The sequence below is a fragment of the Lissotriton vulgaris genome, chromosome 7 (assembly GCF_964263255.1).
Source record: "Lissotriton vulgaris chromosome 7, aLisVul1.2, whole genome shotgun sequence".
Taxonomy (NCBI): domain Eukaryota; kingdom Metazoa; phylum Chordata; class Amphibia; order Caudata; family Salamandridae; genus Lissotriton; species Lissotriton vulgaris.
In genome coordinates, this window is record NC_141695.1 from 691545290 (window position 1) to 691569806 (window position 24517).

A 24517-nucleotide genomic window follows, 5' to 3' on the forward strand; every position below is an offset into this window, starting at 1 on the left:
GCATTTTCAATATTATATACAACTTCATGCAAAAAACACCCATTGACAAAGCCAAGTCTTGGCTTCTTGTAGGTGTAATGTTACTTGTCATATCTGGATGCAATGACACAAGCAGCAAAATATCAGTAGGGTGGCACACTATGCGATGCACATTTGTGTAATTGCTTTTAAGCCACACCCTTAACTGCATCAGTTACGCCCCTTTGAAAGATCAGAGTATTTTCATCCCACTCAAAACCCTGGTCTACACACGCGGTCAGATTAGAGCAAATAGCCTTCGCTGCAGTGCACACAGACCGTACTCTAATACAAAGCAAAATAGAGGGACATTGGTCTCCATCACCATTGGTGCCTCCTCAAAAAAAATCCCAGTAAGTCTGCTAGATCTGCTGCAAGAGGTATCCATAAGGCTTCAAAAGCTGGCCAACGAAATGGTTCCCTGGAATCAACAGGGGATTTATTAATGTTAATATCTGGTCCCAAAAAAGGTGTTCCAGCCAATACTAGATCTCTTAAATATGTTGAGAGATTCAGGATGCTGGCCCTACATCAAATTATCCCACACATCCATTAAGGGGCTTGGATCAGATTCATAGACCTTCATTCAGGCTGCTTACTTCCCCATCCAAAATGCTCGAAAACACGGGAAGTTACTTTGTTTCAGGAACGAGTCAGACCATTTCCAGTTCAAAGTCTTTCCTGCCAAACCAAAGTCTGCTCCTAGCACCTTTCCAAAATGCACGGCGGCCGTGGATTTGAGAAAGCAACAAAAAAAAATCTTCCATCTACCCTGATCTAGACAACTGCTTACTAGAGAGTACCTCTCCCAGTCTCCTGCAGAATCATCTGAGTTACTGCATCCAAATTCTAAATCAGCTGGGCCTGTGTGAAGTACAAAATAGTCTATCCTAAATTCTACTCTATTCAGTGCTTGACCATTGAGGTGTATCCCCTGGAAGAGAAGGATAAGTTACTTACCTGTAATCCTAGTTCTCTTCCAGTGATATACACAAAGTCAAGCACACTCCCACCTCCCGGGACGAACATTTATATAATGATACAATGTAATAAGCAGTCAACCAGCCCCGTCTTAACTGTCCCCGAAGGGAGCAAGGAGGCCTCAAAAGTTCTGTGTTCTATATGCAGCATGTTATGCTAATCTACCTGCTATAACCATGCCTTTTTCCCTTCGAAATATAGGCTGCGTTGAAAAACAAGCTGGAGGTACGTTTGTGGTCATGAAAAAGTTATATGTTCAAGAATTTCAAATTTAAAAAAATGTAATATTAGCATATCTGAGCCTAGTAGGTTTAAGCTGCATAATTTATACAAGTCTATATTTGAAATATATACGGTTTATGCATATTTTTTGGTAATGCTCTAGTCTCCACACGTGGACAGGACTATTCAATGCTTATGACTGAGGAGTATAGCCTTGGAAGAAGAGAACTAGGAGTACAGATAACATCTTTTCAAGCCGTTGTGCTGGCAAGGTGTCAGCCGAACTGGTTTCAGGGATCCGTTTGGCCGCCTAGTTTTTCAAAGAAAGCGTGCGAGGGTCAGACCCTTCAGGTTTCAAAAAGCCTCCTTGATCTCACATGCAATCTCTGGGTCTATCACGATTGGGCATGCCTGGGTCTTGATAAACATTCAGGAGGGGGAGGACCCCGAAGGTCAAACACCAGTCCTGTGAGACGAATAGGACATGACCCTTAACCGCTACCTGCATCGTATGCACCAGCTTTCAACCTTTCGATAGACAATCGACAATCACACTTGTAACGAAGTCACGTTATATGCAACAATCTTGCATATAAACAAAGAAAAGTTAATTAATTTACTTACCTGAGCACATAGTCATAAATACAATAGGAATCTGAGCTACTTGCTCCTGATCAAGGCCAACAGACCAAATGGGGCACATATGGCCTCATGTTGAGCAGTTTATTTGATGCCACGGATTGGCAATACACATCTGAACATTTTTAATTTTACCCCATTCAGCTTTTCACATAAAAATGACTAGGATTTTAGTAAATGTTACTGTTGCACAGATCCCACCATACACTCCGTCCAAATTGAGGTGCTATTCACCTGGTGGAGGCCATCTCCAGGTGCGGAACTCAATGACGCTGCCCACTAGGTCACTCCAGTGGAAACGATATACTGCTGCCCACTAGGTCACAAGTGGAGATTATATACTGCTGGTTAGAACTGAATATTATGCCAAGTCAGGAGCAATGAAGTACCTTAGTGGGAGTGGAGAAAACATTTCTATCTTAGTAAGCACATGACATTGACATGAAAACCAACTAATGGCTATAACAAAATGCTAAAAGCCTCAAGTCTTAACCGCATGCGCGTTAGCGGTTTTCCCGCTGGGTGCTGAGATTTCAAAAATCCTGCGTTACGTGACAAGGTCAACTCACCACACGCACAGCGCCAGTAACGCCCCCATGACGAGTTGACCTTGTCACACGCATCGAAGGGGTTAAGCAACTCCTTCTGCGGCGTAATTAAACAAAGTCCAAACCAAGAATCAGAACTCCACTACTATTAAGGCAAATGTGGGAGGCAGTAAAATGTGCACCAAATAACACAGAATTAGCTAGTAATTATTTAAGCAGTAAACACTGCTGGAACGCAGTTTTATTCAAGGGTCAAATGTTATTCTGAAGCTGCAATCCCAAAAGAAACATTTCAAAATTCACTCAAATACAGATTTAAAAAAAAAAAAAAAAGGAATCTGAACCTTAGGCAAGGTTCCCTTGGGCAGCCTTTCTTTTCAGGAAGAGGATATGTTAGGAGCATAAACTCAGCTTTTACTCCATATTTATATAGATTCAGTGCTATAGCAACTGTGCAAAAAATAATTTACACAAGACATCCAAGTTAAAGTTTTATTTAAGGCCATGCGCTGCCTCATTACAGTACTTCAAATCACTGTACATTTACTTTGTGAAAACACAGTCTGCATTTTCTAGTACAAAAAGAAAACTAAAATTGTTCCAGGAATGTAATGTAGATAAAGTCAACTTAAATAATGAAGTGCACCTTAATTACTGCTGCACTGCAGTAGTTTCTGCATTTCCTTGAAGGCTTCTTAAATAACTATCCTGTCTTCTGAACACACAATATAAAGAGCAATTGAAAACGTGACATTTGTTACTGGGTGTATCCTGCTGGCATTGGATAACCTATCAGAGATGGAGCAGGTGTGGATGTTGGTGCCTGAGCAGGTGCAGCTGGGGTAGCGTAACTGTATTGCTGGTTCATTCCTGGCTGCTGGTTCATACCAGCTTGCGGGTTCATTGCAGGTGGCTGGTTCATGCCCGCTTGTTGGTTCATGGTAGGTGGCTGGTTCATGCCAGCTTGTTGGTTCATTCCCAGCTGGTTCATTCCAGGCTGCTGGTTCATTCCCAGTTGCGGATTCATGCCAGGCTGCTGCTGGTGGTTCATGCCATTAAGCATATTTCCGAATTGCTGGTTGCCAAATCCATTCTGATATGTGCCGGTTTGATTAGCAGGCCGGAAACCACCTTGCACACTATTTGCTCCAAAGCCATTCCCAAAGCTATTGCCATTTGCGTAGTTTGGAGCACCAAAACCATTCTGAGGTTTTGAGTTGAAGTCTCTTTTTGGTCCACTGCTGCTAAATCCACGATTGAAGTTTTCCCTATCCCTAATATTACTACTGAAGCCACCACCCCTTCTGCCTGTTGAATATCTTTCACGTCGATCATCCCTCATGCCTCTTCCACCTCGGAAACGACCTAAAAGAAAAATAAAGTTAGAACTCTTGCTGCAGTTTAAACGTTTTAATAAAACGAACATTAAGATTGAAAGCTGCTAAGACTTCTACTGAAGAGACTCCCAACAGTATGGGTCCAACTTCGAACGAAGTGTGCAAAGGAACTGTACTAGATTCATCCACACTGAAACACTAGTGGATAAACATTTGAATACAATTATTAAAAAAGCCATTTGCAGCTAAGCTATGCAGACTTTAGGCATAATACAACGCATACATTTAAGTAGACAGATGCTCACTTAAACTAAAAAATGTGTCCAGAAGCAATCGTTCAGCCATACCTATGGCTTTAAACCCAAACACAGAAAAGTAGTTTGACTGCAAAGATGTGTAGAATAGAAATGTGGGTTAAGATTAGGGACTCCATTTTTAACTCTTCCAAGAGCGTTCTGAAGAGGGCTTTATCTGTCCTACCCCAGGGTATATCAATCTGTGCTACATGATCACGTAGGATGGATTAAATAGCGTGCCAAGTTCTTTTCGGGTCGCACAGATTGGTCCACTGATGCCGATTTTTCCGTGAGATGTCAAGCATTTGAACGATGTTCCAGGTTCAAAATTGATTAACACAATTAGGGTGCCTTGTACAGTAGTTAAGCAACTATGCCATTAAGCTTCTGGGCTCACTCGCATCACATCCAAACAACATTTGAAATCTCAAGCTTGTGTGACCTGTACAAACATTAGGTATCTTACTAAGTGGAGTGCATTTCGAATGTGCAATCATGCCATCTGCATAAGTAGATGCTACTCGAGACTGAAATATTGCTCTCTTGCTTGCAGATCAGTTAGTTGATACGCCAACATAGATTCATTCAGGTCAAACAGCTAGCTGCCTTTAACCTGCAAAATTATACTCTGATGAACAACTCTGGTACAGCTATTACAATTAACTTGCTCTGCTCAGAGTGAACGCCTTCAAAGAGGAGAGAAGCAAGCAGGTGGCTCAAGTCAGCAGGAGAATAAGTACATAAAACGGCCTAAATTGCAGCTTCAGATTGGTATGGCCCTAACAGTGGGAGAGATTTAGCCAACAAGCATAAACTATTCATACCCAATGCAACACCACCTGCCTCAGGTGGTTAACAGTCCATATGCCTTTTGATACATGGGCAGGCTTTTTATAGTCTGGCCTCACGATAGTTATGAATTAACATTTATTTCTCAGAGAAGCAACACCAGTAATGGTGGCTGCTTGCATTTCCGAGATCGTGGTTTTTACTTTGAATGGATAACTCTGGGCAGGAGACAATTGGCGCACAAGCTAGACCCCTTTTACCCAGTGAACGTAGACAGCTTTGGATGTTTAAAACCTCACTTATTAAATATGCTTTTTAGGGCGTTTACCAGCTTTTTAGGGTGTTTACCTCCCGTTTCCCTTCACCGAGTCACACTCCCACCATGCAACGCTCAACCCCATCCTCCCTTTTACTTCCCTGAGCTCCCATGTAAGTGCATGGGATGGGTGCTCCCTTTATTACAGGCGTACAAGCGTTTTTACTTCAAATTTAGAGTACCTCAGGTCCAGAGTCTCTTCCAGAGCCCCAGCCTGCCAGGCCTGATACCATGCAATAGACATGTTACATTTGGGTTGCTTTCTGTTCAGCCCGTTATTTGGGAAGGATTGCTTTTGTTCTTTTTAACTAGGTCTTCTGTGCACACTTTGTTCTCGTTTTATTATGGTGCTGCAGTCTCTAATTCAGATTCCTAAACAATTGGACCGACACCACAGACTTCTTGGCACATTTCTTTTAACAAAGGGTGTGAATACATTTAACAGAGAAAGCTGATAAAATAGCCTAAAGGCAGCAAAACCCTTTTAGCTAATTACAACAGCTTTCCAAACACGTTGCAATGCGTTTCGCATTGAGACTGTAAGCTATTAGTATTGTAAGGGCCAATAGCTTTTATTTAGGTTAAAAAAATAACCCATTCATTAATGCCAATAGTTCAAACTCGCTTAAATGAGGCGCATTGCAAATGCTAGTTTTGTAATACAAATCGGTGCCTGAGGTAGAGAGGGGGTGAACAGGGGGGCACACAGGTACATGTTGGGACTGTCAGAAGCTGTGACGCTGCTGGACCCAGATATGGGGCCGGCTGTGGGAGACCAAATACTATATCACTGGGCCAGGCGTGGTCTACAATGGGAATCTGGAGAGGCTAGACACTACCTAAATTTGCCCCTGCTGTGGTAACAGACTTCGCTGTGGACGGAGGTGGAGGGAGGACGGGGAAGAGTGCGTTTCACTGTACAACTGTAGGGCATCGTGTGTGAAGAAACTACAATTAACATAACGTTCAGCATCAGCCGTACTGCTTACCTCCTTCAACCAGTTGCAGCAACTTGGGGTTGATTTGCTGATTAGCCTCTCGTAGAACAGCAATTAGGTCATGGGCTTGCTTTGTGTTGTTGGGTGTAAAAAAGGTGTAAGCTGTACCAGTTTTGCTACTGCGGGCAGTTCTCCCAATTCGGTGGATATAGTCCTCTGATGAATTAGGGTAGTCATAATTGATGACAAATTTCACATCTTCCACATCTGAAAAGTGATGCAGCATGGCATATGGCAATGTACAATGGTTTGTACACAACACAAGCCAGACCAAAACAACAAATTAGATTCACATTTAAAAGATAATTTGGTCCTGTAAAAAAATAGGATTATCCATTCATGTAGGAACTCTAAATAGCCAAACACCAAGATAAAACACCAGTCCCCACCCCAAAAATGATTGAAACCTTACCATGATAGGTATTCCCCATTCAGAAGTTTCCCTACAGATAGTCAAAGGACATCTGAATGCTTCTCTGCAGTAGGGCCCCTAAAGCTCTCAGCAGCCTCATGTGCTCGTTAGAGGACCTTCAAGAAATCGATGAACACGGTCCTCAACACATTCATTAGAAGCTAAAAACTCAGGCCTCACTGCTCGTCTTGCCAAGATCAAAAATGCAACAAACATACCCGTCCACAAAAAAAGCGTAGTTTTCTTGTGCACAGTAACTGTCTAGGCAAGCTCTTCCCAAGAAGCCAGGGTTTACTTGAGAATGTGTCTCTGGCAGGTCTTGACATGACTACTACATGGGTGAGGGAGGATGTTGGGAGGTCGCTGCATTCCCTTCACTTCCTTAAGTGAAAAGTGATTCCCTTTTCCAACTCATGTGCCAGTACTCACCAATTAGAAAAGGCTTCGTATTTGAACTGCTTACTCACTCCCTTCAATCAAAACCATGCTTCATTTGGAAAGTTTTCAGGAGTGTCGCTGAAACTAAACTCCACTGTTCACATGCAACAGCGCTGCCCCGTGGAAACCATGCAAAGCATGAGAACAGGAATACCAGGGCAAAGTGAACCTTTCCATGAAAAAAAACTTTAAGTAGTAAGTAGGCTGCCTTTTGAAGAATACTGGCACACAATGTTTTCAGCTTTTCACCTCTCTATTTGACTGGAAGCAGCCAGCCGATCAATTCCACTAGTCCTCCATCCCCTCGAGTCGATGGATTGTCATGCCTAGGCCTTGCCACAAAGACTGCACCTTTATGTGAAAAAACTCAGAAACAGAAATGTTAAAGAAAGCAGTCAACTTTCTTTAAAATGCTTACAACTAAACGCTCCCGGGACTTCATACTAACCTAAACCTCTCGATGCAACATCTGTAGCAATCAGAATTGGGGCTTTGCCGTGTTTGAATTCTGGAAACAAGTAAATAGGTATTAATACCAGATAACCACACACAAAAAAAAAAAGAGGGGGTGAAAAAGTGCTTTCATACCGTTTAAAACCCAGTCTCGCTCCTGCTGGCTCTTGTCACCATGAATACCCATTGCCGGCCATCTGAAGTTAACAAAGGTTTGAGTCAATGCAAAGCTGAGGAACCATACAAGGGTTTTCAAACAAAGCAGACTGTGCAGCTAGACAACCATCAAGCATTGTAGATATTCCTTTACATGAACTTGCTTGACGAGCAGAGTGAGATTTAAACAAAACCCACGATACTGGCTACCGCCAGCCATGCAAGTCACTCATCAGGCCAAAACTAGAGTAGAAAGTCCAGTAAATGAGGTAAAGAAATGAGCTTTGCTCAAGCTATTTGTAAGCTACACTGGCATTCAAGTCGAATGAATGTTTTGAAATAATGTCCAGAAAGAATTTGATACAGTTTTGAGGTAGCCATCAACTGTGGTAGACCACCACAATTTTCACTATCATACCAAGTCCGCCAATTCTTTACAGTGAATATTTTTTATAAAACCGTAGCCACTGCTGATCACCAAGTACACAAGTACTTTGTGTGCTTGGTCATCAGCAGAGACTACAGTCGCATTAGGAATGCCTTGAAGTTGGTGGTTTTCAACTTGACGTTCACAAATGCTGGTCTATAGCTTTCGTACCCCATATTATCTTTCAAACACCGCCGTTGCAATTTTTGTATTTTCCATACTTTCTGAATCGGAAAGTAAAGTTATTTTCTAATAGGAAGTCAAAAAAAGTTTACACTTTTTGGGCTAAATTGGGTATAACGAAAATGGTCGAGCAAAAAACGTATCCAGGCCAACTTTGAGGTTGTGCTGGTCCTTCATACACCCATTAATTGTTCCTTGCGTTTGTGAATTATAGTCCGGGCCAGTGGAATTATGCAGCAGGAGCAAGCAAAGTTGTGGCAACATGGTAATTTCATTATCATAATTCTTTATTCGCACACTATTTATTCGCAAACTATTCTGGGCATTAGTTGCCCGGAGTTAGTACCAATTTAACACCTAGATATAGCAATACGCTAGGGCCTGTCACTAAACAGCATTTGCGTTTTCAGTAAGTTGTACCGTTTGAGCTATAAGGATTATGTGGCAAATTTGTAATTAGGCAAGAACCGCTGCGGCCGCCCAATCGCATAAATTCAGTGCCCTCGCCACCGAATATAGTTAATTAAAACAATTGTTCCTTTTTGAAGGAGATTAAGTAAAGATGTTGGCCAGTAAGACTAAGTCTTAAATCCCATTCATATTTGTAAAAAATGGGCGATAACCAATGTTGCCTTCCCCATGACGTTTGCTTCTTTTGAGTTTAAGTGCATTAAGGAACCATTTATTTAGAAAGTTTTATATAGCGCGAACAAGATCTTTGCAGATATCAGAGTGCTTTACACGGCTGGGAATGCCAGCAAGAGAGTGGTGTTACACATAAGTAGAACAGCACATCAATAATACAAATATAACAGTTAAATGTGTGCATAGATAGTCAGTAGCGTCAATAATACAATATCAGAGCGCTTTACATGGCTGGGAATGCCAGCAAAAGTGGGGTTACACATAAGTAGTACAGCACATCAATACAAATATAACAGTTAAATGTGTGCATAGATAGTCAGTAGCGTCAATAATACGGGTGAGATTCATAGAGTTCGAACAGCGAGTTAAATGTGTGCGTGGATAGTTAGTAGCGCCAATAATTCAGGTGAAATACATAGTCATAAAGTTCGAACAGAGTAATACAGGTCGGAGTAGGGTCTTTCCAAATCCACGGTAATAGGTCAAGTGTATTTGGCCATAAAAATAGCTTTTACTTCTTTCTTAAAGAGTGTGCAGGATGAGATTAGCCTGATTTCAGGAGGGAGTGAGTTCCAGATTCTGGGTGCCATTCCTGAGAAAGAGCGTTTATAGGTTTTTACCTTCCGGAATCTTCGAGGTTTTAGCAGAAGATTGTCTGTGCCTCTAGTGTTTCTAGAGCCGCCAGAGATTGACAGCTTCTGAGTGAGGTATCCGGGAGAGCTCAGATGTAGAGCCTTGTGTGTCATGCAGGCGATTTTCAAATGTATTCTGGCTTCAAAAGGCAGCCAGTCCAGTGTTTTCAGATCAGGGGTGATGTGCAAGTGTTTTTTTGATCCAGTGATGAGTCTGGCTGCAGCGTTTAGAGAGGCTCTTAGGGGTGCAGTGCTGGTTAACGGGAGACCGCAGAGGGCGGTGCTGCCGTATTAAATTCGCGGGATTACTAGAGCTTGAACTGCAGTTTGGAAGTCTTTGGCTGGTAGGAAGGGTTTAAGTTTCCTCAGTGTATTGATTTGGAAGTTCGCTCCCTTAGTAGCCTTGCTGATATGATGCTGCATGTTAAGGTTGGAGTCGAGGGTTATGCCTAAAGATTTCGCTGAGTCCACTATGATGGGTTGGACATTGAGTGCAGTTAACTGTTTAAGCCAGGTTTGAGTGATGGGATCTTCGCGGGAGGTGTGATCAGCAGGAATTCTGTTTTCAGAGCATTGAGTTTGAGATGATTATCAGCAAGCCAGAATTGGGTGCTTCTGATCGTAGAGTTCAGGTGTAAAATGTTGTTGGGGGATTGTAATTTGAGATATAGTTGGGTGTCATCTGCGTACATGTGAAAAAGTACATTGGATGCTTGAAGCAAGGTGGTGAGAGGTTCCATAACTAGGTTGAACAGGGTTGGTGATAGGGAGGATCCTTGGGGACACCTAACGACACAGGTATTGGAGAGGACATCAGGTTGTTACTCTTGAATTTTTGCGACCTGTTGTGTAAAAAGGAGGTGAACCACTTGAGAACAGTCCCAGAAAGACCCATTCTTGTGCTCAGAAGATCGAGTAACTTCTCATGTTTGACAGTGTGGAATGCCGAAGAGAGATCAAGCAGGATGAGGAGGCAGGTATCACCTTGATCTAGGATTTGAAGGGCGTCGTCAATTATGTGAGTCATAGCAGTTTCAGTGCTGTGTCCTGCTCGGAAGCCTGATTGATGCGGGTTGAGGAGATCAAACAGGTCGATATGTTTAGTCAGTTGCAGTTGAGCGCATTTTTCCAATAATTTGGCTAGAGTGGGAATATTGGTAATGGGACGGTAGTGGTTTAGGTCGGATGGGTCGGCAGTAGGTTTCTTTAGCAAAGGTGTGACTTGTCCAACTTTGAGGGAGTCAGGGATGGTTCCTTCTTGGAGCGAGCTGTTGATGATTTTAGTCCAGAGAGGAAGGAGCAGTGGGATGAAATCTTTGACAGCGTTAGCAGGGAGGGGATCCGTGAGGTGATTGGTTTTTTAGGTGTTGAGCAGTTTGCCTATTTCTTCTTCGGAGTAGGTTTCAAAGGTTGACCATGTTGCATTGTTTTTAGGTTCGGTGGGTGTTATGCAGTGGAGTCTTGCGTCAGCGCGGAGATCATTCTTTATGTTGTCAGTTTTTTGAGTAAAGAAAGTGGCGAAGTCTTCACAGGAGGGTGCTTTGTGCATGGTACTGAGAGGTTGGGGTTGTTCCTAGGCTTGTGTTCTGATTAACTCAAACAGTTTGAGGGCGATTTTTTGCTTGGTCGAGCTGGAGACTGAAGAAGTTTGCTTTTGAGCGCTTTATTTTCCTGAAGTAGGCGTTTCTCTTTTTCTTCAGGGTTTTCAGGTGTAGTGCAGAGGGAGCTGTCCTCCAGGTGCGCTCTGCCAATCTCATGGCTTGTCCATCTTCATTGAGACTCCCATCGTACCATGGGTTGGAGATTTTAGCGGAGATTTTTTAGCTGCATGGGAGCAGCCTCATTAATTATTGAGGTCACGGCGCTAAGATAGTGGTCAGTCAGGGATTGGACATCTGTAACGCCCGTAGGGGGGAGTAGGAGGTCGCGACTGTTCGGGGGTAAGGATAATGGATTGAGTTTTCTCAGGTCTCTTTTCCAGACTTTAGGTCTGGTGGGTTGAACCGAATTGAGTTGGACTTTCATTGATGTGAAATGTAACAATATGATAGTCTGACCAGTCACAGGGTTGAATAGTCGAGTTGAGTAGCGCCCTCTTTGGCGATAAGGTAGAGGATAGAGCCTCTAGTGGGTCGGGCTGTTGCATAATTGTGTGAGGTCCAGGGCGCTGAGGAAGCTTTTAAGACTATTTACCACCGCATCGTTAAGATCATTCCAATGGAGGTTGAAGCCACCCAGGTATATTTGGGTGATCTGTCGACCTGCGTTGGTTGAAATCAGGTCCATCATTTGTTGGGCGAAGATGAGGTGTCTCTGGGAGGGTGGTAAATGCCATGGAGAGCATATTGGTTTGCCATCACTGATGATAGAGGCAGATGTATTCGTAGGAAGTTGGGAGGGTAGGGACGGCACGGCACGGAAACTGTCAGAACAGAAAGGCTGTTCCTGTATATGCATGCGATTCCGCCACCTATCTTGTCAGACCTGTCAAGCCTAATGATGTGGTAGTTCAATCTGCTTTCATTTACATCCCTGTACACAGATTACTCAAGGTATATTTACAATATAATCACTTTGCATTTCAAGCCATTAACATACAAAATGTTACTATGTCGAGATATTTAACATAATTGCCGCTGTACTACTGCAAATCAAGGGCAGGTCAGCTGAAACTTCAATTGGTCATCAACTAAAATAACTTACCCATCTCTCCTCATTTTTCTGGTAAGCTCATCACACCGTCGTTTGGTTTCCGTAAAAATGATGGTCTTGTTCTCCTTCTCGCTCATAATTTCCTCCATCAACCTCAGAAGCCTAGAACACGGGGTGTTAAAAAATATATGAAGTGCATATTCAATAAAGTCTACAGTAACTAGTACAGTATGCTCTCCAAATTAAGTTGAGGAAAGCTAAAGTCAGAGCTAGGTGTGCGCCCTTGTACTGTAACGAATGGTCACTACTCTGCAACAAGACCACTCGTGGTCTGCTGCTTCCAAGATCTACAACCAACGAAAATACTGAAGCTCTACGCTGTTGTATACTGTATAGCAAATTACCTACTGTATAGCAATTAAATTACTTACTTCTCATCCTTTTCGTTATCTGCACACACATCCACGATCTGAAGAATATTATGGTTTGCACTCAATTCTAGAGCACCGATGTTGATGTGAATGTAATCTTTCAAGAAGTCCTCTGCAAGTTGTCTAACTTCTCTTGGCCAAGTCGCACTCCACATTAAGGTCTGTCGATCAGGCTAAAAAAAATAAAATACAAAAAAGAAAGTTACTAAATGCAAACGTGGAAAGGGGAGGCAGAAAAAGAACATTCTAAAAACTCCACCGCATAGAAATACGTACTCTAATCTGGTCCACGATTTTCCGAATCTGAGGCTCAAATCCCATGTCAAGCATTCTGTCGGCCTCGTCAAGCACGAGATAAGTGCATCTTTTGAGATTGGTTTTGCCCACTTCTAGAAAGTCTATTAATCTTCCTGGGGTTGCAATGCAGATTTCAACACCTGAAATATAACAAAGCGTCGTGTTAAACAGCTAGAATGACTGCCCATGCCTTCCATTCTGAATGTATGCATTTGATTGAATCAAACTACAATTTTATACCTACCCCTTTCCAAGTCCCGAATCTGAGGACCTTTCGGAGCACCACCATAAATACAGGTTGACTTTAAACGACAAGCTCTCCCATAGTCAGCGGCAACTTGCTGCACCTGCTGTGCAAGTTCGCGTGTTGGTGCCAGCACCAAAACCTAGAATGCAAATGTACAGCTTCAGGAAGAGTCCACTTTAAGTGCCAAATGACACCTACTGTTGCAGCACAAAGCATTAGTCACACAATCCTCAGACCTGTAAACTGGATAGATTGGTACTGCATTTTTCCAGTTAAAATGTCTTCAATACAACTTAAGCATATCTTCAATTAGGCCTGGATGAGCTATTTCCTGTCAATCCAGAGCATCCATGATTTGAAGATTTTTTTTTTACTTTAGTAAAAAGGCCGCGGTTTTTAAAAGTGCCCGCGAAAAATTGTTTACTTTTGCCCACCGTGTGCCTGTAAGGTTAGTCAGAACACTGCAATTTCTGAAATATGTTTGTGGGGCAGAGCATGCGACTTCTGAATCAGAGAAACTTTCTCTCCTCCTGGTAGGCACGAATATCCAAAACTATTTCAGATTGGTGTGCGAGTCCGACTGCCACTGGGTGGCGCCTTGACCTAGCTAATACAGCAGCAGAAGTACACTCCAGTCCCTGAAGTCACGTGTGCCAACCCGTGCTCTCTGGCAATCTAAAACCTGCGAGACTGAAACCAAATCGCTCCTCTGCACTTCTTTCTGGACTGAATAGTCATGGTTCAAAATGGACACTCGGTGCCACAACGTGAAGGAGGGCCAGAGTGTTAGTGCCTGGACAGCTGGCAAAATGGATCAGCAAGTTAAGATATCTAGTTTAACAAGCAGGTATGGCAATGATAGAGATGCAAGTTAATACTTTTTTTTTTAAAGCCATCTTTAATTTCAGTTCATATTCTGCATGTATCCAATGCGGGACATTAAGCTGAAGTAACTACCTCACGGCAACGTACTGCCTTCTCCCCCCAACCTCATTTCAGCCTGGCCCACTCCTTCCCGTCAACATCTCACTACCTTTGCCAAGTTATCTTCAAGTCAATTTCCAATTATTAATGCAGTTGAACACTACAGCCACTGGAATGATGTGATCGTGCAGTATTTCGAAATTTTACGAGTTGCAGGAATTTGCAACATGTCCCACCTGCATGAACAACAGGTACTGTGCACACGTATTGTATGGTGAAGTCGTATCCGGTGATACAGTATTAAAAAACAAAGAGGAACATGAATATCGTAAAATGACTTTAGAATGGTCAGTTGTTAGGTTCAGTGTTGATCTTTATTTCTTAGTCTTGTTATTAAAGCAAACGCCAGCCGACACGTGTTTCGTCAGGGTACAACCTGTGACTCATCAGGGCTGAAAGGCGTAAAGAAAATCAGGGATGGTGTTCGGAACAACTGAAATGGATCGACGTCAGCTAGTGTAAAAGCTGAAACGTCCCGCCGCCGAGCAGTCAGTGCTGCTGCGGGTGGTTCTTCGGAATTGGGTGAGAAACGCTCCAAGCTGGGGTCTGGCAGTGTGTAATGTCCATTACACACTGCCAGACTCCAGCTTGGAGCGTTTCTCACCCAATTCCGAAGAACCACCCGCAGCAGCACTGACTGCTCGGCGGCGGGACGTTTCAGCTTTTACACTAGCTGACGTCGATCCATTTCATTTCAGTTGTTCCGAACACCATCCCTGATTTTCGTTACGCCTTTCAGCCCTGATGAGTCACAGGTTGTACCGTTGACGAAACACGTGTCGGCTGGCGTTTGCTTTAATAATAAGACTAAGAAATAAAGATCAACACTGAACCGAACTGACCATTCTAAAGTCATCTTACGATATTCATGTTCCTCTTTGTTTTTTAATACTGTATCACCGGATACGACTTCACCATACGTGTGCACAGTACCTGTTCATTGTTTTCAAGTGTCCAGACGTCTTTATGTCTGATCACCTTTGAGAGGCTCTTAGGTTTCCCTCTACCGTTCAAACCTTCTCTAATTCTACTCATTACTACTCCAGTTAGCACTGTGTGAACGCCTGACACTGTACGACCGAAACCTATAGCTGAACTCTCATGTTCCACCTGCATATTCACCCCCACAGAAGGTTTAGCTCATACCAGTCAAATTGACAAAAGCTTAGTTCTAATCAATGTCAGACCCTTTGCCAATGTTGGCCGAGGTCCTTGCAGTAACCAATTGCTATAATCAGGTGCTGTATTTTCTTGCTGCACAACTCAAACCTTATGCCAGCAATACACAATTCCAGTGCCCCTGGTTACACCCAACCGTATTGAAGCAGAAAATCAAAAAGGTTTAATTTTAATCTTCAACCCTACACCCAATGTTTATTACATTCCTATTGAAAAATTACTTACGATAGGTCCATCGCCGCGCTGGAGGAATGGCTGATGATTAATGTGTATAATGCCAGGTAACAGATACTGCAAGATAAAAAAAATAAAAGTTACATTTGCTACAATAGTGCTTTAGTACAGGTGCTGCGTCCCAGTTGATAGCAAGCTACCAGTAGCTCAGAAACTGGTGACAGTAGCTCATAGCTTTGAAACTATTTTAAAATAAGCAGACTCATTTTCCTTTCAAAGAAAATGCAATTTAAAAAAATTCTTTATTTCGACCTAGGGCCACAAAAGCCCAAAAATAATATTACAGCAGTTTGTACACATGATTCTTGCAAAGATAGTGTGTGTGCATTGCAACATTAAGAGACGCCTCAAAATCCTCTCCTTCAACCGTGCATTCCCGAACTCTACCTCAGCAGTTCACCCTGCAACTATGACTACCTCTAACCCACTACCTCAAACTCGCCCCTCAGGCGCCAATTAATGTTAATCCTTGAACTTGTATGAATCTCTTTCTCGATATACTGTTATGCACCCGTTCCCTCCAGCTCGATTGTAAAGCACTCCGATACCCTCGGGTCTGGCCAGCGCTATAGAAAACTCCAAAAATAAAAATAAGAGAAAGGAGTTCTAAATAAGTGCTAATTCTGAATTATTTTTAAAACATTTAAAAAAGGTAATTAAAAAGTGTTTGCATAGAAAAACTAAAATGATCCAATAGACCCAGCTTTTAAAATAGCTGACTGCACACAACACAAAAAATAAACAACGAGTAACTGAGTATACTATGGGCAGACTGGTATCATATTTTAGAATCTTTAGGCCTCTGTGCAATACTTTGTCCCAAGATTACGGCACACCTGTTGTAACCATTAGTATCTAGCCTTCTTGTATGCCGGGCACACAATAAAACATGTTGGTCTGTCTCTGGTTTATCTGCACAGAATGGACAGCCCTGAATCAAAATATTTCCCTCATTTACTTGTAAATACCCGCAATGGTAGTACGCTGTATTTATTTTTCACATTTTTAGAGCGCACCGTTACCCGGAGGTGTCCTGGCGCTAAAACGATTGATCCAGTGTGTGTGGGCAAAGAGCTTAGTGTTTTAAGAGCCAGCTTTCTGAAAGATAGAAGGTCCGACGACTGTCTGAGATTGAGTGGCAATCTGTTCCATGCTCCGGCCCCCCCAGCGCGCTTTCCTAACTCTTGGGACTGTTACCAGCGCCTGCTCACCAGATCTTAAGGTTCTTGCAGGGTTGTGAGAATGGAAAAGCAGCTTCATACATCGGGGGCCGAGGCCATGCACGGCCTTGAAGACCACGCAGAGTGCTTTGAAGACTTTTCTATTAGGATCTGGTGAAGTTACATTGGTTGCCAGTTCGGGTGCTACCGAGGCAAACTTAGGGGTGTCCGTGATCAGGCGAGCAGCTGCATTCTGCAGGATCTAGAGCCTGTTGGGCATTCAGCATGAGGCTGTTACAGTAATCTAGGCGTGAGAGAACCAGTCCTGTTACCACAGTTTTCCTATGTTCTACAGCCAAAAATAGTAGAACTTTCCGAATGGTTTTAAGGATGTAATGAGTTGTTGAGGATAGTACATTGATCTGTGGTTTTAAGGACAATGATTCGTCCATAAGTATACCCAAGTTTTTAACCTTCGCCACAGGGGAAGGGAGGGTTACCATTTCTTCTGGCCACCACCTTGGAGACCAGAAGTTGTCCTTGGAACCGAAGAGGAGCACTTCTGTCTTTGCTGAGTTGAGCTTAAGACAGTTTTGTGCCATCCAGTTGCCTACCTCTCGCGTACAGCCTCTAAACCAGTCTGCTGTATTGTCTATTTCACCCGGAAGCAGTGACACCACTATCTGCGTGTCATCTGCATATGCTGTGAGATTAAAGCCGTAGGATCGAATAACGGGCGCTAGGGTGGAGACGTACACGTTAAAAAGGGTCGGACTCAGGGAAAACCCTTGGGGAACTCCACAAGGGAGCACAAATGGACGTGATTCAAAGTCCCCCAGGGCCACCGTCTGAATCCTATTGGAAAGGAAGGCCTGTACGATCTTTAGTGCCTTTCCTTGAATTCTGCAGGACCCCAACTGGTCCATCAACAACTTGTGATGGACTGTGTCGAAGGCCGCGGAGATCCAACAGGATCAGGGCAGCTCTGCCTCCTGCATCCATCACTCTTCTGATGTCTTCCACAGACATAATCCAGGCCAATTCCGTGCTGTGCTCTGCCCGAAATCAATGTTGGGATGGATCTAGATGTTCTCCTATCCTCAAGAAGGCACTCCGCTGCGTATTTAGAGTGCCCTCCATGATTTTGGCTGGGAGGGGTAATCTGGCAATACGCCGATAGTTCATCTCGGTTATGTCTAGGTTGGATTTTTTCAGGAGGGGTAGAATGGATGCTTGTTTCCATTTTGAGGGGAATTCCCCACTATACAACACAAGATTAAAGAGGGGCGAGTCCTGCTGCAATAGTGGTTGGGGCTAATTTGGCGAATGCGGCAGGGGTCATGAAGAGAGCCAGACTTAATCTTCTGTAGTCAGCTCACTACCTCCTCCTCGCTGATTTGGGTGAATTGATGGGAGTTTCAGAATTTCTGTCCGTCTCAGGACCAGCGATAGGTGATAGAGTCCTTACTTGATTGTCTAGAGAAGAGAATCTTTTCCACTTTTCCCCGGAAGAAACTGGCAAGATTATCACAAGGTTGGGGGGGGGGGGGGGGGTTCTCTATGGTCTTGGGACATGTACCTAAATTGCAGGTTTTTTCTTTTGCAGGGGTGGGTCCTGTATGACATCAAGAACAGATTCTAGCTTGTATTGGTCTTTTACCTATAAAAAAAGATTGTGTCAGTGCGCCTGTGTCAGAATTGGCCTTTATCTGATGAAGTTTAAATCCTCTAAAGACAAGGCCTTCTTGGGAGTGGTCATGCTAGTTTCTGCAGCGTTAACTCCTAGGTCTCCCACCCTCATTGCATTGCTGGACCAACCATTTTATGTGAGCACTTTCCAGACCTCTTTATTATCCCCCAGCTGTCTGTGCCAACTTTAAGCTGGCTTTTATTTGTGCGGTCCACTAAGTAGTCAAAAACAGACACTTTCTCTAATGGTTTACCATCTAAGAGGGTTGTTGTGTGGTGTTGCATCCATTAAAAACCATACATTGTGTTTAACAAATTGGCAAACCTCTAATTTTACAAAATAGATAATAAATGTCCATGGCCCTCTGTATTCCCATTGGGGGACTTTGCCAGTAAGAGTGTATTAACAGTGATCAGGGACGGACCCTGTTGGCAAGCCTAGGGGCATCTATGTCCCTCCCAGCATTGAGCCTTCACCAGACCATTAACACCTTGGCTGCTAAGGGGTTTTGGAAAGTGAGATATATCATTGTTCATGACAAGGTCAACTAGTCATAAGCACAGCTCCACTGTCTCATGACGAGCTGACCTTGTCATGAGCATGGAAGAGGTTAACAAACAAGAGGGCCGGGGCCAGGACACATCCTTGCCTTACACCCCCCCCCCCCCCCCATGTCTATTGTAATGAGGTCAGAAAGCTCACCATTTCTACCATACCTAACTTGGCAGCTATCATGGAGCCATTTCATCTGATAAGTCATAGGGGATTCCCAAATGCTAATAAAATAGACCACAATTTATCCCTCGGGACCGGGTCGAAGGCAATCAGATAGAGGCTGCCTCCCTCCAAAAGCACAGTCTTCCAGTACAGAAGTTACAGCCAGAGTATCTGATCTATTGTGGACATCTTGACTCTAAAACCTGCTGGTTAGGGACTAAGTATACAATTCTCCATCCAGCTTTCCATTCGATCCAATAGCACTCTTGCATATATTTTTTGAGTAACATCTATCAAGCTCATTAGTCGATAGTTAGCGGGGAGTAGTGGTGAGCCCTTAATGGAATAATCTCTGCCCCCAACCAAGACAGGGGCGTCATTCCATGTAGGATGGCATTAAACAGTCCACAGGTAAGGGGCCCAAATATTAGGTTTTGGGCATAGTAGGTCACCCAGGATCTTGTCTAGACCTGGTTCCTTTGAGTAGGACACCCTTCTCAGTGTTCCCAGTATCTCTAGCAGGGAAATTTCAGTGATAGTGAAATTATGGGGTTGATGGGCCAAGCACTCATTAACGACTTGGTGCTGATCTTCCCCTACCCCTTGTACAGAGTGCTTTAAAGCCTCAGTTAAGGGATGGCAGTTTACTCTAAATTATCTTCAGGCTACAGATAAAGAGCCTGATATTGAGCAGTGTTAGATTGAGTCAGATTAATGATCCAGGGCACAGTGGAAGAACTAAAGCATGGAGGTATCTAAATATCAAAGAGAAGTCCGTGTCAACCTAATATTGTAGCACGAGAACAAAATGATTTTCTGAATGCAAGAAAAGGGTTAAGTGGATAAATTATTTTAATTAGACGAGTCAATATTTTGAGACAGGCTTCACTTTCAATTCCTCTTCCTTAAACAGCTGTATTTTTCCTGCTACAAATAGGACACCACGTCTACAGGCCATCTAGGGCAAGAAGCCTGCCGTTTGCACGAGTGACACTTTGAGGGGAGGGGGGGGGGGGGGGGGGGGGTAAATGTGTTTCAGGGATACATATTAACAGTCAAGTTTGAAATTAAATTTCAGGTTCTCTCAAGTGTTGCACTACTTATACAGGACTATCTTGCTCAAAGTGGCCGGTAGACACCGTCATATTTATAACTGAAAAAGACAGCAAGTGGGAGAAATTAAAAGTGCAGAAAAACGTTATTTATAAACTTTTGCCCAACATTTTGTCACTCTAGATTTCTCCCACATTAAAAACTAGGTTTGTGTACGATTGTAGCAGTGTGGCAAGTGTGCGTTATGCGTCACAACTACATACAATACACCCATACTTTCACACATCACCAAAGCCTCACTGACATGGCAGCCCTGTCATAGTGCCCCTAATCAAAGTATTTTGTTCAAACCCCAATCTTTGGCTTTATGGACATGAGGCCTAGATTTAATTCAGCTGGGGGTGAGAGTATCTGGTAAAATCGTGCTAGTGGCTTGACTTAATAGCTCACAATGATTTTACTGATCAGAAGATGCTCGGTTCAGTAAAACCATAACTGCATACTTCAAATCCCATAGTCGATTTTTTTAAACAAGACCTGGCTTTTGGACCCCATTTCTAACTGTAAAACTTTCCAATTATGCAATGCTGGTTTGCGATGACGAACTAAGTAACGGTTATTATTAGGGAACCTTCAACAAACTCCAGAGTATATTCGGTATCGATGAATCATGAATTAGACTACCCCCCTCCCCCCAAAAAGACCACAACACCAATGACCAATTTTACTCACAGAAAGTGTTTTCCCAGATCCGGTTTGAGCCACTCCAACCATATCGAGCCCACTTAATGCAACTGGAAAACCTTGCGCCTGAATAGCTGTCGGTTCAGTAAAATTCTGTCTTTGGATTTCTCCCATCAGGTTACCTGAAGAAAATGGCATATTGAGAACTGGCTATTGGACACCGTTCCTCCAACAAGCTGCATTTGTATTTTTACATACCTGGAAAATTTGCCTCATAAAAATTGAACACTGGTGCAGGACAGTTACGGCCTCTAACGGTAATTTCTTTGCTTCTTCGGTACTGTTCGACTTCTTCCTGTATAAAAAAAATTACAGCAAAACAGGTTTACGGAACGGAAACTACTTTAATTTTAGAGGCCACCTCAATTAGAAAACCACCCAATCGCTCATAACAATAGTCTTAACCCACGTATCCGTCAGGTAGGCGAGCACAATTCATTCATAAGTACTAAGAAATGTCTTTACGTGCAAGGTAGAATACATCTAAGGCATCAACACAAAAGCAGATTATGCACCTCGAGAATTGCCAGTTGATTTTCCGTGTTCTGATTGCGACCTCTTACTCATGAATACTAGTTCAAGAATTAACGAAACACCCAAGTGATATTAAGCAATCTTTGTGGCTTCACTTCCGATTAGTCACATCACGGCATATAGGGCATCGAAACTCCCAGTTTCGAGAGAATAAAACAAATAAAAGACGTTTTAAAGGGATACACAGCTGGTTGAGCGAGACCCAAATTACCTACCATAACCAAGGATTTATTAACGTGCTCACGCCACACAGAAGGAATGAAGTACTGTTAAAATGCCAGCGTCTCATGAAATACATCTATAAACGTTAGTGATTAAACATGAGTGGGATGGATGGATACGTACTAGATTGATTAAATATACCTGTCCCGCTATCGCAGACAGCCTAAGGTTACATTAAGTAGCACCAGCAATACAGCTTCCATTAAATTAGCGCTCGCTGCGACAATGCACAAAACAGACTTACCAAAGTTCGCCTGACCACATCGGGATGTTGTTGGTAAAAGTTCTTCTCAAATTTTGGTAACTCATCCAGGTTCCATTTCCTCTTCACAAGTTTTTCCCCCGGGGTTCCAAACTTCTTGCCTCCCATTTGTCCTCCTCCACCTCTGCTTCCACCAAACCGAGGACCACCACCAAAGCTGGAAGGTGAGAAAAAAAATGCTCGCTGTGGAATTAACGTTTCAAAAGGTAAGCACAGCCCATCAACCAACTAATCTGTTCCAACACTAAAAAGAAATCTGGTCGATTTAAAACCAAAGAAACAGTGGTCAGCAATGCAAACGAGAAGATTACCACAGCAATCACGATGACGAGTTAGAAAAGTTGTCACCAGCATATAGAGAACCTCAGATGCAACTAGGCCTGACCAGGCTATGATACTCAATAGTGAGATCTACAAGCAAAGTTAAGCACCAGGGAAACCTGTTTTTTTTTTATAATCAGGAGCTGCTTCAACATTTAGAACAGTTTAACTGTATTTAAAACAGATCAGCACCCATTTAAAAAAAAAAACCACATGGGACAAAAGTCGCTCAGACACCCGACAACCACCAGACAGGAAAGGAGACAAAATAGACAGTTACTTCAGGGTAGCACCGAATTTGCAAAAACAGCTCTACCCTTATCCCTCAGCGATAGTCTAACTCCTTTGAGACGAAGCCAGCTCAACAACTGCCACTAACACGCCCCCCTCCCCCCGGGACATTGTCACTGCCTCCTAACAACAAAAAAAACCCATCATGACTATCACAAATCCTTAGCTTATTAGGTTTGAATAATCCGACAGGTACAAGAGCACTTTCAAGCCAGATGTATAACTGAGACAATCGCCATAACTGATACCTTAAAAATGGACAATTCAAAACGTCCCAACATAAGTTACGTGTTCCTAAGACAGGCGGCACTCTTTTAGTAACAAGATGACATACGACGAGCTAACAATAACAGGTGCCTCTGAAAGAAATCAGTGAGACCAGAAACATATTGGCCTCGTGACGACACCCGCAAATTATGGTTTCCCGGTAACCAGGATGATGTCAGTGGAAAAGTACAGAGAAGGTCCTCCCCGCACGATGCGGCATCTCGCCACTACATCCGCGAGAGCAGTGTTCCGGATCAGGTTGCGTATGCTTTTTTTTTTTAATCTCTTTCTTTCTATTTGTTCACTGCTTCACCACCCTTCGAAGACATCGTCCCACATTTCGACAGTAACATAGCCCAACCCACACTATTTACAGTTACACCATACACTGAACAAAGGAAGCCGGCCGGCATTTTGTCTGGTCGGGTTACACAACCTCATGGCACCACCATTTTGAAACGATCCGCCGTTCTCACAACCTATTCCGAGAAAACTGCTTCCCAGAAACGCTACGGAACGGCCGCCGTGTTCTATAAATTACATATTTTTACCAGTCCTTGTTAACCGATAAGAAAGTGTATCGACCTCCGCAGGTCAAAAAAACGAAAATTATCGACGAGAATCCCTTAATTTAAAATAAATGTATATAAATTATCGTTTACGACGAGTGGCATATCACTCACCCTCTATCTCTGCCGCGGTCTCTGTCGTTGGTATATCCAGGCATCTCGCTCCTTTTATATTCTCAAGTTAAAAAAAAATATGACGGTAAAGATGGTGGTGATAAAATCAGGCCTTTCCTCGTTACGGTCGGTATTACGTACTGATCTTAAAGCTTTTGATGACCTGAAGGGTTACGAGGGGGGGAAAAGGAATCGGGGAGAGAGAACCGAACGAGGCGCCGGCTTTATAGCGAGAGGAAGAAAAGCCGGCTGCACCGCCCCAAAAGAGCCGAGTACCGGGTGGTGACGTTTGTCATATCCCTCCGCCGCTTGCCCTGATTGGCTGTAGGATCGTGGGTGGGCTGGCACTGTGCTAGAGACCGATATGGGGAAAAAAACAACTGCGTAGGTCTGTGGTGGAAGGTTGACACCGAAAAGGGACTAATATATCTCACCTCTTTCCCAGTGTAGCCCGGGATAATGTAAACATGAGCGCCATTCCTATTTTTTATTTATTTATTTTATTTCATGCGTTTTTATATAGCGCGGACTTTACCCGAAGGTGTCAGAGCGCAAGTAAACACATTTCAAAAGCAAACGTTAAGTTACATGAGGTAAAAGTGACAATTGTGAGCAAACAAAATACAAGAGGTAGCAAATGGTGCATTACAGGAGTTCAAGTTCAAGTTCAGGAATTTGTATAGGGCACTACTCACCCAGAGGGTCTCAAGGCGCTTGGGGGAGGGGTGCATTATTTATCGAATAGCCAGGTTTTACGTTCCTTTCTGAAGGAAATGTGGTTCTGTGTGAGGCGGAGGTGAGAGGGGAGGGAAAAAAAGTGACATGTGCAAGTTACAAAGGTGCACAAAGTACAAGTAGAGGTATAATACTGTAATAAATGGCAGACACTCAAACACAAGAACAAACGTTACGTAGTCAATGGTGGCACTTGTGCAAGTATCTGAAGCAAACAAAATGTAGGAGGTAGCAAACAGTGTGTTACAAGAGAAAAGTGACGTGTGCAGGTTACAAAAGAGTACCAAACACAGGTAGAGGGATAATACTTGAATAAATGGCAGA

At 43.2% G+C, this 24517-nt stretch overlaps 1 protein-coding gene across 1 annotated transcript; it reads right to left on the reverse strand.

Moving 5' to 3' along the window:
* Positions 1 to 2886: 2886 nt before the first annotated feature.
* Positions 2887 to 23738, reverse strand: DDX5 (DEAD-box helicase 5). Its single transcript, XM_086930923.1, has 13 exons — positions 23459 to 23738; positions 21879 to 22053; positions 21077 to 21173; positions 20867 to 21000; positions 15506 to 15571; positions 13115 to 13256; positions 12850 to 13010; positions 12574 to 12746; positions 12194 to 12304; positions 7583 to 7644; positions 7443 to 7502; positions 6136 to 6351; positions 2887 to 3773 (listed from the first exon to the last, which is right to left on the reverse strand). Exons 1-13 carry the CDS (start codon positions 23500 to 23502, stop codon positions 3166 to 3168), a joined length of 2049 nt encoding a protein of 682 aa, XP_086787049.1. The 5' UTR covers positions 23503 to 23738; the 3' UTR covers positions 2887 to 3165.
* Between the last annotated feature and the right edge of the window lie 779 nt (positions 23739 to 24517).